Source organism: Homarus americanus, unplaced genomic scaffold (assembly GCF_018991925.1).
Source record: "Homarus americanus isolate GMGI-L3 unplaced genomic scaffold, GMGI_Hamer_2.0 scaffold50705, whole genome shotgun sequence".
Lineage (NCBI taxonomy): Eukaryota > Metazoa > Arthropoda > Malacostraca > Decapoda > Nephropidae > Homarus > Homarus americanus.
The window spans coordinates 220375-239639 of record NW_024756463.1 but is presented as its reverse complement, the minus strand read 5'-3'; the positions used below and the strand labels follow the sequence as shown (position 1 = coordinate 239639).

At 39.2% G+C, this 19265-nt stretch overlaps 1 protein-coding gene across 3 annotated transcripts in view; it reads left to right on the top strand.

The window, feature by feature from the left end:
- LOC121856856 (ethanolamine-phosphate phospho-lyase-like) overlaps nucleotides 1-19265 on the top strand; it is an 80631-nt gene that overhangs the window by 15531 nt on the left and 45835 nt on the right. The window contains exon 1 of one of the 3 annotated variants that reach the window (XM_042352629.1): nucleotides 11590-11741. The exons of 1 other annotated variant lie outside the window; for it this stretch is intronic. In XM_042352629.1, coding sequence (XP_042208563.1) covers nucleotides 11680-11741 — 62 coding nt within the window. In that variant the 5' untranslated portion in view covers nucleotides 11590-11679. Of the gene's footprint in view, nucleotides 1-11589; nucleotides 11742-18030; nucleotides 18073-19265 lie in introns of those variants that run through there. One more of the 3 variants, XM_042352630.1, reaches the window with a different exon arrangement.

Genomic DNA, 19265 nt, shown 5'->3' with positions numbered 1-19265 from the left:
TGACGAGATTTGTGGCGGATTTTCCCTCTTACCATCTACATCTCATACAAAGGTTTGTTATTGTCACATCTAATTCTGCCTCAGGATTCACAAGCTGCTATAGTCAGTGTTTTTGGACGCTTGCACAATGTCCAGATTGAAAACAGTATTACATAGTCATAGACCATCAGTATCAATAGTTTCTCAACTCTACCTGTGGGAGGTTTGTAACAAGTACTTTATTATCCTCGACTCTACCCGAATTACTTGTTTCATTATCTTGAGACCAGGGTGTTATATGCTTGTTTCTGAAGCCAGACGTAGACAGATATGCACTCGTTATTAATTATAGGATTCAAGTGAAACCGCTGTAGGTTCTCTCTCACACGTACCATCAATAACACAATCAAGTTTCTACTTTAAAGTTGTATTACAACAACAAAAACAGGCTACTGAATACAGTTTTGGGTTTTCATATGAAAGGTTGAAAACTAATAAAGAAAACAGTTTATGAACTTGAGTTGAGCATAAGGGTGTAAACAGGCTAAAGCGAATGGTGGTGAATCTGGTGGTTGTAGTCGATGATGGTGGAGCTGGTTGTAATGGTGTTCGGGCTAAATGGTGGCAGTGTTAATGATGTTAATGTGTTAATGGTAGTGGTGATGCCAATGGTGGTGTTGATGGTGGTAGGAAAAGGTGAAAATTATAAATATTTTTCACAAGATATATACAGTACAGTGCACTTTTATGAAGGAATTTTTTTGCATAGCTTAACGGTGAGCACCAGCAAAAAAAAAAAACTACGTCTGAGCTGGCGTGTGATTCCATTAAATCTTTCGACCTGTGACCTCGCCGGATGTAGAAGTGTTTACAGATAAATCTTGGTTCTGCTGAGTGGACTGTCTTAGACTGGTGGCGGTGCTGCCTGCCGCCCCTCCACGAGACAGATCGCCCTCTCTAGTGATTCTGTGAATACCAGCCTTCTCCTGTCCGAGAATTTGTGCTGGGACGATTTACGCAATACTGTTTTCTCTTGGAACACCATACTGATCTGCATTGACTCGCACTTGTAAGTACAGCCTAAGTGATAACATACCCCTCGGTACTGAAATATTGTTGACTAATTACGCCTACTCTCTTCTGCCTAACCTGGAGTAATAAGACAATGCAGAATGAAGCGAAGCTAAGATTAATAGAGTTATGAACTTTGTGTTATGTCAGTATGTTTAATAAATTGTAATTAAGATAAAATTGTGTGAGACTAACTAATTATGCATCAGATGGATCACCTTGTAATATTATGAACGCCTTCTCTGCAGGTTTTGACCACATCAATAAATATTGAGTGCGTCAAAAGACGGTTTTCAATCATTCCCTTCGACTTGCCCGTAACCTGAACGTCCATAACTAAGGCGCTTATAACGTCCTTGAATTAAAGATTAATTACTTTTTTGGCAACCTTAGTTATAGCTGGTTAAGGCTCCGTTATTTTTAGTCCCTGCAGGCGCTCAATGTACCGGTTAACCAATACATTCAGTAATTACGGCTCAGAGCCCCAAGGCTTCTGGGTCCCCATATATATTAATGAATAGTTTAAAAGCGAGAGTCAAAATGCAAACGAAATGAGGGGGACTCGATGCAAGCATAAAATGAGTATCCGGTGTAAGCATTTCTAAAAAAACGAGGCCCCTGGTACCGTACAAGCATAAAACGAGGTTAGTTTCACGAAAAATATTAGTTACAACATTTCAGCGGCTATTCGGAGAATATTTTAATGATACATGTATACAGCTGGCACCCCAAGACCCCAGCACAAAGATTAAAATCTGTGATGCAAGAGACGTGGTAGTCATAGTAGGACACCTTTTATGAATATAGTAATAATAATAATAATGGTGATTATTATTATTATTATTATTATTATTATTATTATTATTATTATTATTCAGTAAAAATATATTACAGATTTGCAATTGGATAAGCATGATTGTAAATTGTGCAGATATACAGTTCAGAATGAATATCGACAATGTACTGTAGGGACACGGTACTCATAGGCCGTGGAAGTATACCCCCTGTACAGTTTCTTGTGTGCCGAGGCAGTGCAGATGAGCAACATTGGTAAACAGTAAGGCAACTTGATCAAGGATAGCCGACAAGTTGTTAGGTGCTTATTTCCAGTACACCAGTGCTATTCAACCTGGTTGGATGAGATTTTGTTTGGGGTGGATGGAGGGGTGGACGAGATTTGAAAGGATAACGACACGTGATTATGGCCCAAATGCAAGATCAGCCGTGGTGTACACCATGCCATGGTATCCCGGCGGTGGTAATACAATGGAGTGAAAATTTTGTGATTATTCAAGATGGGCCATGGTGGTACCCGACTGTCGTTTGTTGTTACTACGTCATCGTAGTGTAGTCAGGTGTACCAACTGGCGGAAGACTTGGGGGTTGGTATGCTTGCACCCTGAAAACGTTGTCAGTGGCACGAAACGTTTGCTCTTGCTACACGATTTACGAGCATAAAAAACTTGAATCCCAAATTAAGGTGCACCTCATTTTCCTATTTTCTTGGATTATAAGCCAATTCTGGGAATAAAATACGATCATTTACAGTGAATATAGGTAAATAAAGCCTGTGGCAACCATAAAAACGTAGGAATTGAGTGTAATATCTGTTCCTTTCTTCTTTATCCTTATTAAATCTAACAATAAAGTTATAAGTTTTTCATGAACTTGGGTTTGGGTGAGTGTAATAAAGAGAACTATGGCCTGTTCTGTGTCTGAAGTCAGTAGAATATACTAAAGTACAATATTAGGTATTATAATTTTGTTATGACAGTGATGAACTCACTGTACAGATGAATTGGGATAAAATCTTGAAAAAATATTACCATAACTGTTAGTTTTCTATCAAACAGGAAATTATCTTTATACAGGTACCAAAATTTTTACTTTCATATTATAAAAGGCCACTTATCTACAAGATATGAAAACTTGAGGTAATGTTTCCTCCTTTTCTCTACCTGATTACAGTGTAGTGGATTAGTATTACAATAGGAATGCAATAAATACCCTTTCAAAAAAACAAAACATGAACACTTTCCCAATGTCAGGAGTAAAAATGTATACAATATGTTAAGACATTGACTAAACCAGAAGTTGGAGAAAAGTCTCTGCTGTTTAAAAAGTCTTTTATTTGGAAAAATATTACATGTAAATACTGTATATGGCTCCTCACCAGAGAGCCTTCATATAGTTAGTGTGCAGACATTTGTTTACAAGGCATATACTCAACTATTATGGAAATGAAGACATGCTAGGTTAGATTAGGTTCATCTTGTGAGCAAATGTCATGGAACCCATATACAGTAAGTACAGTCATGAAATTCTACCAACTAATCAGAGACTAATAATGTTAAACATAGAACAAGATGATAATTAAATGGTTTAAAAATATCCTCAATACAGTCTGCAATGTCAATTGCAAATCATTCCTGCATTTTTTAATGTTTAATATAAACTAATAATAATAAGGATAAAAATACAATGATAATGCTTATTTCAGAATATAGCCTTTATTAAAAGCAGGATATGTTATAATATATGGATGATCAAGAGTGAAGTATTTTAAAAGAAAAATCATCCACAAATTTCACAAGTAAATTAATACGTAATATCCACGTATGTATGCAGAGTGTAAAATAAAAAAAAATAATAATAAATAAGGCATACAGTATGTTATGATTTCTCCAAGGTATATATTCAGAAAATTCCAGAAACTGCATTTTTTTCTGGTCTATGAGTAATTTGGGGATTTTACAGAAAGTCTCCAAATATTTCTGTTCTGAGTCTGCTTACCAGTTCCGAGGTTAGGTTAGAAAGCAAATTCCAAAATCTTCCCTGGAACCGGAAAAATTCCCCATCAATCAAATGATACCAAGATTTATTTCTTCAGTATTGGTGAAAGGTGAATAGTCAGCTGTATCTCCACCTGTAAGTGAAAATAAAGTCATTAATATTGTGTTAGTTAAATTTGCGAATTCTGGAACATCTATATTTATGAGCGTTAATATTTATAAGTTTCCAACATCTAAATATTGAGGGTAATTTTGTCTGGTAAAAAATAAATAAAAATAAAAAATTCCAAAGGAAACTCAGATTTGTTTGGTTTGATATGCAACACACACTAAAAAAATTACTGTATTGTTTTTTTTTAATGTACTGTAGTGTAGTGTATATTATTATGGTGATTCCAAAACTTTGATCCTTTTTTTTTTTTTTTGGAAAAATTCATAGAACAAAAATTTTAACTCCTTTAAAATTTTAATGATCTATATAAAAATGTTAACCTAACCTACCTAACTGGAAACTGACTTAACTATCATAAAATGAAGTATACTGTCTTTCATATTTTAAAGGTTGGATTAAGGACAAATTCACTTAGGTTAATTTCTGGTTACAGTTAATTAGTCAAGTCTGACATATTTCTGTTGTCATCATTAGAATGTACGTACAGTATATCACATTTATTGAAGACTCATAATCTCATTATCTTTGAATATTCAAGAATTGTAATATAAAAACAATTAACGGTAAAGGGAGTCATACCTGTGATTACTTTCTACAATTATTACATCTAGCTATAATTGAGTGGAGCATCAAGGTGAGTTAGGTAAGATACAAGGAGTTTAAAGATGAAAATGTATTACAGTCTCTCCTCGACTTACGACGGTGTTCCGTCCCGACGACCAGGTCGTAATACCTGAAATATTGTTATTAAATATTATCATCAATGACTTCTTTTGGTATTAAACAATACAATTTGGTGCTAATTTTTTCCTCTTACATAAAGTAGCTTTAGTGTATAGGGTGAAACATCTATCATGAAGTGATTGTCATTTGAACTTTACGGAGTCTGAATTTGTAAAAAAGCAAGACTAATGTTTTTGATCTACTCATAATCAATTTGGTAAAAAATGAATGTTTAGATCATCCACCTACTTGGCATTTGAAAAAACATAATTTCAATGTCACCAAACCTAACTTAACTAATCTAACGTAACCTAACAACTGGTAAAAATCGGTCAACTTAAAATCATTAAATTCGCTGGATGGCCAAATGATAATAATATCATCAATTCCATTTACTTTAGAAGGACTTATTCATTTTTGTTGAAATCATGGACATACAAAGCCAATATATCTACATTTAATTCTACCACTGTGAATGGCAAAGTTAATTAATATCACCACTCCAACTGTTGGCCCAAACAAGTCGTAAAGTAGTTCTTTCTTGTAATACATTGAGTCACTAAGGGAATAAAAAAAATAAAACATGAATTTAGGTCACTGAATTTAACTTATTAATAGCAAATTGTGGTTAAACTGATAAACAAATGAAACATGCCTGGGAAGTACCTGGCACTAGTTACCTGGCATATTTGGACTTATTAAAATATGAAATCTAGGCCAATAAGTAATTATACTAAGGAAATGATTATTTTGGTAGTGCTGGACTGTTATTAATTGCCCTCATTACGAAAATTGGGTCGATATTAATTCTGATAAAGGAAGTCATTCACCATCCCAGAGGAAGCTGTTCTCACTACTCTTCAAATAGACTATTTACGACTTTTTTTTAGTTTAATTTGATTTCAATACATTTCTACACATAAATTAGTTGTATTAGTTATCTTAAAGGCTTACCTTTTATGATGGTTAGGCGAATTTGGAGGATATAAACGGCGATGAGACAAGTAGAGGCTGGCGGAATTTTTCACACAAACACGGACCGCTTTTAAAAAGAACAATACAATTCTGCATGTGCTGTTCTATATGGAGTATATCGTATAACAAATATTATTCCTTTGCAGATTTATACATTTTATGTCCATTCAAATCAATTTTCTTTCTTTTGGTTTCAAAAATAGTTCCCTCGTAGTGATCATCAGACGGGGTACGTGTACCACGAAATTTCCTCATGTTCCAATAACGAATCGTACATATTTTTCTTTTTTTCTTTTTTCTTTTTTGCCAAAAACGCTTCTTGCATAACAGCCATGGGAGTACTACAGCATGGTATACACCACGGCTGATCTTGCATATGGGCCTTAGTTTCTACGGAAACATGACGTCACCCATAATATTTGAAACGCCAACCGATAAGAAAAGAGTGCTGAGGGGTGAATCCAGTTTTATATTTCAAAGTCAGTGTCCAGTTAACTGTCGTGGAGACAGAGTAGGTAAGGTAACGTTTAACTCGATTTCTCACGGCTCAGAAACCGAAAAGCCACCACAAAGCGCTGTGGGTTGGTTTCAAATTAACCAGAAAGCGAAATTTTGCGTCTTGGATTTTACCCTAGCCTAACCCTATCCAAACTAACCTAACCCAATCCAAACTAACCTAATCAAATCCAAACTAACCTAATCTATCCTAACCTAACCCATTCCAAACTAACCTAACCTATAGCAAAATCTCGCTTCTGGTTATTTTCCAAACAACCACAACGCGGTGTTTTTTTTCGTGGTTTTTTTTTCGCTTTCTGAGTCCAACAGATTACCATGAAGTTGGACAAAACAACAGATGTGGAAGGGGAAGCGCGGGTGATTGTGTACTGTCGCTTTACTGATTTAGAGTAAGACCATAGTTGAACACTATTTGTGCTGCCTCCAATTGGGGGATGAAACAACAGCGGAGAATATTTTCCAGAAACTGAATTATTTTATGATTGAATGGGACATTGAATGGCCGAAATAAAAATCCGTCGCTACAGATGATGCGAGGGCAATGGTGTTGCGGCGAAAATCCAAGCTGTATCACCTAGCTGTTTCAATTCACCGTGTGATTCACAGAGAAGCCCTTAATTGTTGCTAAGCGGCTGAAAGGGACTGGAAGAGCCAGCGAAAATAATGATTTTGAGCTCCTTTTCGATGATATCGTCAAAATGGTGAATTGTATCCTGACCCATGCAATAAAGCTCAGAATGTTCGGTGGGTTGTGCAAAGATATGGAAGGCAACTTCACCAAACTGCTCTTTCATGCCGAGGTGTGGTGGTTATCCCGTGGGAAGGTTCTGAACTGAGTGTTTGCACTGAGAGAACAGTTGTATGTTTTCTTCACAGGAAGCAAACCCCATGGCAGTTAAATGTCAGGATAGCTTTTGGCTGGCAACGTTGTCATACTGTAGTGGATTCCTCCCCTACAAACGCTTGTCGCTGAGTAGCCGACCCCACGAATTCCCCAGTGTATGCCTCGTGGTCTAGGTCAACCAGCGCCGCCATACATCACGGAGGTCAACTATTAAGCCACGCCTACCTCCGCTATATAAGACCTGACCTCGTGGTGACCAACCTCTCTTTCTACCTACAGCCAGTCCTCAAGTAACACCACCTCCACCGCTCCTGCCTGGCGGCCTCGCTCCAGCCGGCGAGCATGGCGACCCACAAGCTGGTCCTCCTCTGAGCACCCTCACCAACCAGCTCTCCTTACTCACGCTTGTAACCACGCTGCCTCCTCCCAGCACCAGCCACCAAGTTGCATTGTACATCCAATACAACATGTATACAGAGAGCACATTGTGAGTTTCCTTTCTCCATCCCATCCTAAGTGCGAACCCAAACAACCCGTACCCCACAAATGGTGACCCCCGGAGATTTGCACTCACACAGGATGGAGAACAAAATATCTCGTATCCCACAAATGGTGACCCCCGGAGATTCGCACTCACACAGGATGGAGGAGAAACTGATCACTCTCCCAGTCTTCAAGCAACATGGAAGATTGGCTTACCCACGCAGAGGCAGCTCTCATCGGCTCTACAGCTACTGTCTCTACACCGCAGGTTAGACACCCTAGAGCAGCTCTGCTACTCTAAGCAGACAGCCGCTCCTCTTCCTGCCCCAAGCACCACGTCCTACCGACCCCAACACACCCGTCCTGCCTCAGACGCCGCCCCCGGCCCAGTAGTACCCCCTGCCACTGTCCTGGACCCTCCTCCTGACGCCGACCCTCCTCCGCTCCTGCCTGGCAGTTCCTGCTCCCGACACGGCCCATGCGCCTGAGTGCGGCCCCACACACCCGTTTTTTTCCCCCTCAGGTACCCCCTGCTACTGTCCTGCACCCTGCTGCTGTCATGGACCCTCTTCCTGCTGACACAGCCCCTGCTCCTGACCCAGGCCCACACACCCCAGCAGGCGCATCTGAGGACTTTGTACCTGTCGCGAGTGAAGCACAACATTCATCGCCTCCACAACCCTCCTCCTCTCTCTTTTCTCCCACAGATCTCGTGTATCTAGACAGAGTTCCCCCACCCCCTAGCGGCCGGCTCATCCACGCCCTTGCCGTTATATACCACATGTGGCATGCACCACCCGTTTTGCCTCACATGTGCCATGCAACCCTGCAGACAAGTCTCCTACACTGCCTGGAGGGAAGGGGGAGTATTGTAGTGGATTCCTTCCCTACAAACGCTTCTCGCTGAGTAGCTGACCCCGCGAATTCCCCAGTGTATGCCTCGTGGTCTAGGTCAACCAGCGCCGCCATACATCACAGAGGTCAACTATTAAGCCACGCCTACCTCCGCTATATAAGACCTGACCTCATGGTGACCAACCTCTCTTTCTACCTACAGCCAGTCCTCAAGTAACACCACCTCCACCGCTCCTGCCTGGCGGCCCTCGCTCCCGCCGGCCAGCATGGCGACCCACAAGCTGGTCCTCCTCTGAGCACCCTCACCAACCAGCTCTCCCTACTCACGCTTGTAACCACGCTGCCTCCTCCCAGCACCAGCCACCAAGCTGCATTGTACATCCAATACAACATGCATACAGAGAGCACATCGTGAGTTTCCTTTCTCCATCCCATCCTGAGTGCGAACCCAAACAACCCGTACCCCACAATACAAGGCCTCAGCTTTTTATCATTTGAACAAACTCAACATCAGTTTCCAAGGCAAAGGTCGGGATATTTTCACAGCAGTGGGAAAAATAAATGGATTCAAACTGAAGGTGCAAAAGTGGAGAGCCAACATAGAAAAGAACAATTTGTCTTATTTCCCGACTTTTGATAACTTTATAAGAAAATGTGGCTGGCAACACGGGGTGCAGGCAGCAGAAGAGGAGACATTGGTCTGGTGGTCATTCACCTTACCTTGATTCAGGAAAACGTTAATGTGTATTTCCCAGAGGGTGAGAGCAAACACCTGACTCCAACATGTGGGTTCTTAATACATTTGCTAAAAATGGGGTTAACCATTCTGAAGCTCTATTGGAACTCCGGACAGATTACACTAAAAAAGCAGCACCATGGATTTCTGGGTTACATTGCTGGATATTCCAGAAAAGAAGGAGTTGGCCGAGCAGGCGACAACCGTGATCGTGAAAATGCCAACATCATATCTTCTTTTTTTTTAGATTGTCCTCGAGGGGGCTAGTTTATCGGGCACCCCTTTACATCCTGTGCAAGATGAAGCGCAGAAGCGTTTACAGCGCCCATCTGGGAAACATGCTAAGTTCATGCTTGCCTTTATGACTCGTTCATTAAGGACGTAGAAGCCTGAAGGGTCATAGGTTTTGTTAGCAAGTTACATAAAGTGACAGAATGATGAATGTGTGGGGGTAAAGTTCCCGGTACATTTCATCTGTTTAAGGCAAAGCGTGGCAGGTCCCTAATAATGCCAAGTGCCAGGCCTGTCACTAGGAGGAGGGATATCTGGTCTGGGAGGGAAGAGGTGTTGGTCACGGCTGAGGACCTGTAGGAGGAGGTCATAAGGCAAGTGAGGATGTAGTGAGAGAGGGTGTGAGAGTCGGGTTGGCCACAAAGTTTACAAACAGTGTGGCTAGGCTCAGGGTTGCCAATGCTCTCCCATAGGTAGTACCTATGGGAGTACATTGGCAGATTATGTACATGAGACTGCGCCTAGGGTACAGGTACCTAATAGGTACCTGTACCCTAGGCGCAGTCTCATGTACATAATCTGTTGAGATCGACTGAGGGATAACATCATATCTGTGTGAACAAGGCTTCTCAGCTTTAGTTTCAATCAAATCAAAGAAAAGGAACACAATTTTGAATGTGAATCCCTTCATGCTGGGCGCACTCGAAAGTCGCCTGATGCCAAAATTTCAGCTAATAACAAAGTATAACAGCAGCCAAGCCACTGATTCACCAAAGAATTCACTCAAGATTCTTTATTTTATTTATTTCCTTTACTTAGTTTAATAAAAAGTAATTTTGTTCTGAATGGAAAATTAAATAATAAATTATATTGCAATACAAGATGGTAAAATAATACAAGTGAAACTTTTCTTTTTCTCTTTCTCTCTTTTAGCAAAAATAGGTTACCACTTAGGGTGAATGGCGTTTTAAGTTTCATCACTAGGGATGGACGACATCAAAAAAGGTTGAATACCACTGCAGTACACTATGAAAAGAACCAAACGGGATAAGTTTAGGCCGCAGTGTTTCCTTTCTTAATATCAATAAACCTACTGTACTAATTTGAGTAATACACACAATGTAGTTTTAATGACGTACCAAACACTTGCAATTAAATAACGCTCAAAGTGTATACAGTAATAATTCAATTTAAAATAGCTTATGAGTTGCATTAAACATCAATTAGTATACTGAGTCACCCAAGGTTCAATAAAAAACAACAAACACAGAAACTTGAAAATATAATTATTTTTGGAAGTGGTGACACGTTACTGGAATGCCATTCATATTACACTCGACCAACAACAAAAGCCTGTTTGATAGAGCAGCACTGTGTAGTTAACTTCAAAACACCAGAACCTCTTGCCACCCAATGAACATTCCATTAATGGGCGTACAGTATCTCACTCCCATAAGAGAAATGGGTCATTGTTTCGCAGTGTAGTGCTTCACGAGGATATCGTACCAACGTCTTGACTGTTTCACTCGTGTCTTCCTTAGCTTCACCACATGTGTTTGCATAGTTAGGAATTATTTGGTAGCCTATACTCTACTAATAATGATAATATACTTTTGTAACTGTTATTCGTATGGTTCTTATTTTATTTTGTCATATACAGTGACTTGTGATTTGAGAGAGAGCAGTGTTCACATACACAATTCTCAGCAACAAATATGGTTATTATTATTATTATTATTATTATTATTATTATTATAATAATAATATTATTATTACCATTATTATTACGCGCGCGCTACGTCTACGTGGGTAATCACTACTCATACTGTTTTATACAGTTTGTATACTGTACAAGGAACACACAAATACACACGTTATTCACTCACTGTTCGCATTCCACATGTACCAAGGAACAACTCTATAATATTACTTAGTTTGCAATACTTTGCAATCTATCACATTTGTTTTCAGTTCTCATGCTAACATTTTACAGCCTCATATCTGCTGATTAGACTGAAATATGATGCTTTTGCTTTCATTACCCCCGGCAATGACAGGGTCAGTGATAATTGTATTCCCCGCCCTTGTCGTGGCAACTGATTTTATACCAGTCATCGTCCCTTTTACGAGTCACAGCAGTTGAGCCCGCTATCACCACCAATAGGAAGACGCGTACTATGATGAGCGAGGTGCGCATGTGCCCACAAATACGGGCTGCCAGATAGAAATGGAGCTAGTTATTACGCTGCTTCCCAAGCGGTAACACGTAGTTGGAGGAATTCGCCAAGAGTGTGTCAAGATGTCCGAGAAGCAAAGGCTTACGAAGCAAGAGACGATAGAACTGAGAAAGAAGCACATTGGGTAAGTTACTAATTATTGATTTACTCCCTGACATTCTCATAATGAGCAACAACGTTGATCCAAGCCTACGAGGGAAGCTGCCAGTCAGCATCTCTGTTCGGCACAAAACGTTACTTGTTTTTTTTTGTTTTTATCCGCATAACTAACAATTATTAAGAAAAGCAGTGTGGCGAACAAATAGACACGATAATTACATTATAATTACATTAAAAATATTGGCAATAAATAACTTGGCATCATTTGTCATGTAGACGCGGGGTCAGTAGTGTGATCGTATCGATAGTCGAAAAATGAAATACTGTATATGTGTACACGCAGTATATCAAATCTTACTCCATTATGTGTTTTAAAAAGTTTGTAAATATATCTAAGATTTTTCGTTGGCATTGCATGCACACCTCATCGCCTAATTTTGAGTGTTACAATCAACACCAATTTTAAGTTCCATGATGATTGTGTTCGGTAGTTCTTTACTCTTGCATAAATTAAATTGACCTTCTTTTTCTTTACCGAGTAACAAACTTTTACTGTAAAGAATGTAGTCTCATAATAAACTTTATCGCTATCTGTGAGTATCGAACTAGGTGCGAATTGTGAATGGAAGATGTGTACTGATATCGACACAGGTCAACTGTTTGTAAATAATGTTTAGTAAAGTCACAAAGGTATAGTGTTTGTTATATTGACCACCAGCATCATGTCTAGTATATTAGCTAATTCGTTGAATGCAATTGTCACCAAAACTAGATTTATCAAAGTTCCTTCCAAGTCGAATAAGATTCTTTATCCATTTATATGATTGTTTATCCATTTATATATGGACAATATTTTACTTGGACATTGCCAACATTTTCCTAAATTAGTGGTAACATTCCACTTAAGTATTGAAAGTCTTGCTTAATCAGCCAAAATCATCTGGACAGGGGCCGCAGAGTAGTAGAGGTTGAAGAGGAACGTGTGTCGTCAAGAAGTTGAGTTTGTGACAGGATTTCCGAACCCTCTGAAGTCACTGAAATGACGATGAAACATTTTAAGCCGGGAAACCCACTTTTTGACCAGAAACATCGCCTTTGAGATTGTTATACGTCATAATAGAGATGAGCCAGTCATATAAACTTGCGCTATTTTCATGAGAATTGATTATTATTGTAATTGTGCCAAATTTTTTATGAATAAGCCTGGATGATGATCCTCATGCTTCTAGTGTAGAGATAGGATCTTTTTTTATTTGATGAACGTCATTTTTTTTATAATAAAAACACACTCGTGTAGTGTTACATTCAAAATTCTAAAATATTAATATCTTTTGGAGAAATACCAAACAAACCTTTGAAAACCATGCATAATTACCTCTCCTAGCCTATAAAAACCTTAAGATTCACTTTCGAAAACATCATAATGACTAGCCTCTTCCACTATTCAGAGCCCTAAATACCTTTTTTTATTTTCAGTACCTTTTACTCTCCAAAAGTATAGATATTTTCGAAATTAGAATATAAAACTACGTCAGAGTATTGTCTATTTTTATTAATTTTTTTTTGGTTATCAAACAGAAAACACCCCAAAGATATTTTAGAGTGGTATATTGACGGAAGTATTTATTATTTAAAGTCTATATTTTAGTAATTACTGTATCAGGAAACCGTCAGGCGAGAGAGAAGAATTGGGGTCACCCTAAGTACAGTATTTGCCACATTGGTCTCCAGAGGAACTAATTTGGGCAAAAATTGGTTAGAAACCCTAAAAAAAATTATTTATTACTCCAGTTTATTCTTCCCTCCACATTTAGTTTTGTTGTTTAACTTGAAAGCAATTATATTAATGTTCTTAAAGCAAGATGGGCGAAGAATTGGTCAATTTAGGAATCCGTAAACTATATTTTTAGCTGTATGGTTGGAGTTGAGGGAGATCGACCCGCGGCACCGGCATGAAGGTTATTTGTTGCCAACCGCTTATTTGTTCGTTTATTTACATGTGAAACCAAGTGTAATTATTTTTAAAGTAATGTTTTGATCTAAGCACACTCGGTATACGTCTGCACAATTATTCGAAGTTCATATGGCTCAGTACTGCAAACTCAAATTCTTTGTTGTACTGTATGTACAGCAGCTAAAACAAATATGTGCATAATTTGTGAGAAACAGTGAGACTATAAATTTTGGTATATGAGGACTGCCACTAGTCACACGTACAATTTCGGAGCATATCGACCCCTACCTGCACTTTGAGCTAACGTCACATGCCTTGGCTGAGCAAATATAGAGCAATGTTGCTTGATTTAGTTTGTTCCCCGCCTGACACTGCCACTTCTCCGACCCCCAGTTTTGTAGTGGGGTCGCATGTCTCAGCTTTGTTCTCATTGTGAAGTTTGACATACCCACCACGTAAAGTAACAGTAGAGCCAGCAATGGTGCATCAAATGATAACCTAGTGAAGTGATTGATTTTTTTCTCGTTATTTATTTAGTGTAATTCTATTCACTTATTATGGTCATGTATTAGTGAGTGTTTATTGTAGATCCAATGAATGATAAACACCCTGAAGTGATGAGAGTAATGAAACCCCCAGGTGGAACGCACAAGATAATTGTTTGTAAATCCATTGTTGGCTTTGTTAAAGCCAGTACCGTCCAATCTTGTAATATTTACGAGGAAATATTATATTAGTTGTCACGTGTGAGGGATGCAACATTATGTTCTGTATATTATTAAAGTCTAAGGTAGCTCCAAGGAATGAAAATGTGGTGACCCCCCCAAAAAAAAGTTTTCTAGTTCCTTATGTGACATAATCCCCGTGATACACGCATGGCGACATGTGGCAAGGAAGTCAGCTGTTCCCAACCTCGATATAAGGAATTTATCTAATGTGCCAACGCGTATAATATCCTCGCCTGCTTTATTCGACCTATGTACTAGGTAGTGACTTAAGACTATCACTACTTTTCTTGTATGAGTTGGTATAAAATAATATATGTTAGAAAAATTATGTACATATGGGAGTTGTATAAAACTATTATAGGTAAAAGCATGTTGTCTATTAAAAGAGGGGGGTCCAAGAAGTTGTGGGTGGGGGGAACATGGTCTGCCCTTCAATCTGATTTTATATCTAACTGACTGTGTGTGTGTGTGTTTAAATATTCTAACGTCCCTAATCCGGCCAGCGCAAGACAAGAGATTTCCACCAGTCGTCAGAATCACACTTCACTAGTTATCGACCTGTGTGTGAGACGAGGCCATCCACGGACTGCCCAAAGACTAAAAAGTGTTTACTTTCAGCTCGGCAATTTTAAATTTAGATAAAAAAATATCAATGCTGAATTAAATATTGAAGTTACTAGGCCATGCAAGTGACCATGAAGTAAATAAGTATAAGCGCAGAAAATAGGACAGTGGAAATGTAGATTTTAGAAAATTAAGTTAAACTAACTCTTAAGCTCGTCGATTATTTATTTGACTTTAATGTCTATATTGATTTCTTCAGGAGTAATAGTATCTTGGGTACACTTTTCCTTACCACTCTTTCTCTGAATCATATAATTATTGTATTAGGCGCTTACTGTAGAATGCTTAAGGCGTCGTCAGACTAGCATTACTATTGTCAACTTTTTCATTACTGTTGACTTCTTTCACGATTGATTTTGCCGCTTGCAGCGGCTACTTTATTGTGTACCCCACACTCATCCTGTGAGCGGTAGCGCAAAAGGATTACAGAGTAGAGTTTACAAAGGGTCATAATAATTAACCCCCGTTGTCAGGATATTATGGCACTGAAAGTTACACAGTATTTCATTTACATTATTTGTTTAGTTCTATACATAAGGGTAACTTATTCACAAATGCGTGAGAACAGGCGTGTGAGGCAGTATGTCTGGCCTCACACTTTGTTATTCACATTTACGTGGGAGGTATTCAAGCACATTGCGTATTTGGTTCTGTACATGAGAATTGATATAGTTACTAAGTGCAAAAAAGTGGATACAATCTTAATATGTCGGCTATCTTGCCATTAGAGATGAAGTGTTGTGCCATTTCACACACAGTGTGCTTGGACCTGTCCCTAAAAGGTTCTATCTTCACACAGTCGAGGACGTAGTGTTCAAGTGTGTGGCCATATGTATGGCCACACACTTTACATTTAGTTTTGTTTACATCTGCTTGAGGAACATACTGCCAAAGGTACTTATATCCTAACCTTAATCTAGCGGTTACAACATCTTGTAATCTAGTGATCTTGTTACTTGCTCCATATACATGTTTCACTTGATACATCTCATCATGGTAACCTATGGATCGACTAGTGCCTGTTTGCACTTGTCTACTTGCGTCAAACTCATCAATAAGTTCTTTCCTAATTACAGTTTTAAGGGTTCTTTTTGACAGACCCAAATTGTATTCAACGGTGTCTTTGTTAGACGCGAGTTTGGCGAGGGCATCAACTCTGTCATGTTTTATGAGGCCTATGTGAGAGGGGATCCACAACAGTTTGACCCTGACACCCCGGTCAACAAGGCACGCATATTTGTGTCTGGCTTCAGAGACAAGAGCGTGACAACCTGAGTCGAGGGTACCAAGGGCAAGTAGTGAGGATAGAGAGTCAGTGATGATGAGACTGTCAGTAACAGTGGTTTCAATGAATTTAATAGCTGTGAGTATGGCAACTAATTCAGTTTGTAGAGTGGATGCCCAGTTGTTAATTCTAACTCCTTTCTCAATTATATTACCGTCAGGTTGAGTCACAACAATAGCACTTCCAGCCCTCCCACAGGCGGTGTTTAGAGATCCATCAGTGTAGATGGTCTGTGTGATATTATCATCAGTCTGTGGAGTGTGTATGTGTTCAAGACCTCTCAATTTGGCAGTGTGTTGGAGATAAATGCTTTGTATAATTAATTTTTTAGGCGGATACGTCGGTATTGTGATACCGAAGGGAACTGTCCACCAGGGTGGCAGGAAGCGCTGTTGTGTCTCAACTTTGTACAGGTGGTCTAGTCCAAACATCTTCATATGTGTAGCTGTAGTTTGGATCCATTTAGACTCAGTAGTCCCATGGTTCATACATTCTAGCAATTTTAAGGAAACAATGTTATCAGGATCACCACGCAGAAGCCTCAGGGCTATCATGAGGTTGACTTCAATTATTCTATCTTTAACACTGGGTATACCTAGTTCTTTCCTCATATTAAGTACTTTAGTGCTCATGGGACATCCTAGGATAATTCTGAGGGCTTTATTTTGCATTTTCTCGAGCTTGTCAACGCCTTTCCCGTCACGAATGACCAGGGCTGGTGCGTGGTAATCTATCAGAGATCTTATATAGCCTAGGTACATTGTTTTAACAATTCTAATATTAGCACCATAGTGCGGGCTGTACCCCGCTACACTTCTAAGAGGTCTCAGTCTGTCAGTACATTGGCGGGTTAGCTGTTGTATGGCAGGTAGGGTACAAGGGACGGAAACACCAAGATATTTAAAAGAAGAAACATAGTCAATAGTGTTGTTACCTATCTTGAACTTGGCGGGGCCGCGTTTGCGGTTACCAGCTTGTTTGTTGAACACCTTAGTTTTGTCAGTGGAGATAATAAGACCGAGGTGTTCACAGGCTGCGTATACATGGTTCAGGGTGGTTTGCATTTCACGATGAGTTTTAGTATGTATAAGAATATCATCAGCATAGCTGATTGAGATATTGCTGGGGTTGTCTGGTATTAAATTTAATAATGCATTCATAAGAACATTGAACAAAGTGGGGCTAAGTACTCCACCTTGAGGGGTACCAAGTTGCATATCTTTAACTTCACTTTTGTAACCCTGAAACAGTGCAGCAGCCCTTCTGTTGGTTAGGTAACCACTTATCCAGTGTAACAGCCTACCTCCTATATCCATTTTGGCTAGTTCGTACAATATCAGTTGCCTATTGGCAATATCAAATGCAGCTTTTAGGTAAAGGTGTACACAATTGCATCACCACATTCCTAACTGTGCATGGTGATGAAAGGCACAGACACAACACATTTCTTCTTTCACGAATCATCGGCGTTGGTGTTGGCTGTTTATCAAACGGTACAGACCGTCTGTTTGCACTCACCATTCATATGCTAACATTCCGGAGTCAACTCAAGATCTATAATTGATACTACAAATAGTTATAAAAATAAACAAATTTTTAATTAAAATATAAAGCTAAAATTATTGCTCTTCTTCACAGGATTACTTATTATTATTATGTTTAATTTCGTGATTTTAAAAAGGTATGAAAATATCATGTGTTTACATTTTGACCACTCGGAAATAACAACAACATAAAGGAGCCAACAGATAAAATAATTTCCCAAGTATGGATAATCCTCTGTCCTGCATGGCAGCGAACAGTGATATCACCCACTTGACCCTGACCTATATATACTGCTAATGAATATGATGTATTTCTTTGTGCACGAACCTCTGTCCTGCGTGGCAGTGAGAAGTGATACCACACTCAGTGTCAAGACCTGATTGAATTACTCAGAATAGGCAAACGGTACTCAAAGCTTTGTCAATAAATTTGAGAGATAATTTTCTGTTCCAACATGTTAAGAGACCCGACACATTATAGAGGGTAGCAAACACCCAAGCCACTAGACCTCAGAATAACAAACGAGGAGGGTATGGTGGCCAAACTGGAACACCTTGCCCCAGTTGGCACCAGTCACTATATAGTGTTGTCATTCATATTTAACTGTTACCTAGTTCAGGATAAGGCCAGGCCAAGGTGCAAATATTACAAGGGAAATTGCAACAGGATGAGAGAAGAGATGAGGGGTATCCACTGGAATGAACACATGACTGATTAATGTCCTCTGGGGTGCTGATAGACTTTTATTAACCCCTAGGGTAACAGGGGTCTCTCGTTGCTGAATAAAATTGTCTGGCATTAGCCAAACAAAATATTAAAAGTGGCATCCAATAATGAAGGGAATAGTGGAGGAATTTTATTAATACAGTAATCCAAATAATATACTGAAAGTGGCATCCATTATTGAAGGGATTAAATCACCCCTTGCCCACCTGTAATACAGTTTAGTTTAGCAACTACTGTACAAGTGCTCTAACCTCTCTTGAGTATCTGAAGTGCTGCAGTGCAGGCCTGGCACCAGTCTGGTGGCTCTATTTTGAGCATTTTAGATCAACTAACAGTCTCTAGCGTATCTTGTGGACCAGATGGAATGACAGTACTGTACATAGTTCAAACAAGGAAGCACCTCACCTTTGAAGAGCTTTGTGAGTGACAGGCCATTTTGGGTAGCTATGGTGTACATGAACGACCTCCATAAAAGGCCTAGTAGCTTATTTGCTTAATTTCTCTTCTTACAATTGTTCAAGAAGTTCATTTCATTGTCAACATACACACCCAGGTCTTTTTCACATTTGGTCTTGGTTAATGATGTTTCTTCATTCCTTTTGGACATGTGATATGCCTCCTTACTATTGGTATGACCTAGGTGCATCCTTTACATTATCAGAGAAGCCAACTACCTTGGTGTGCAAA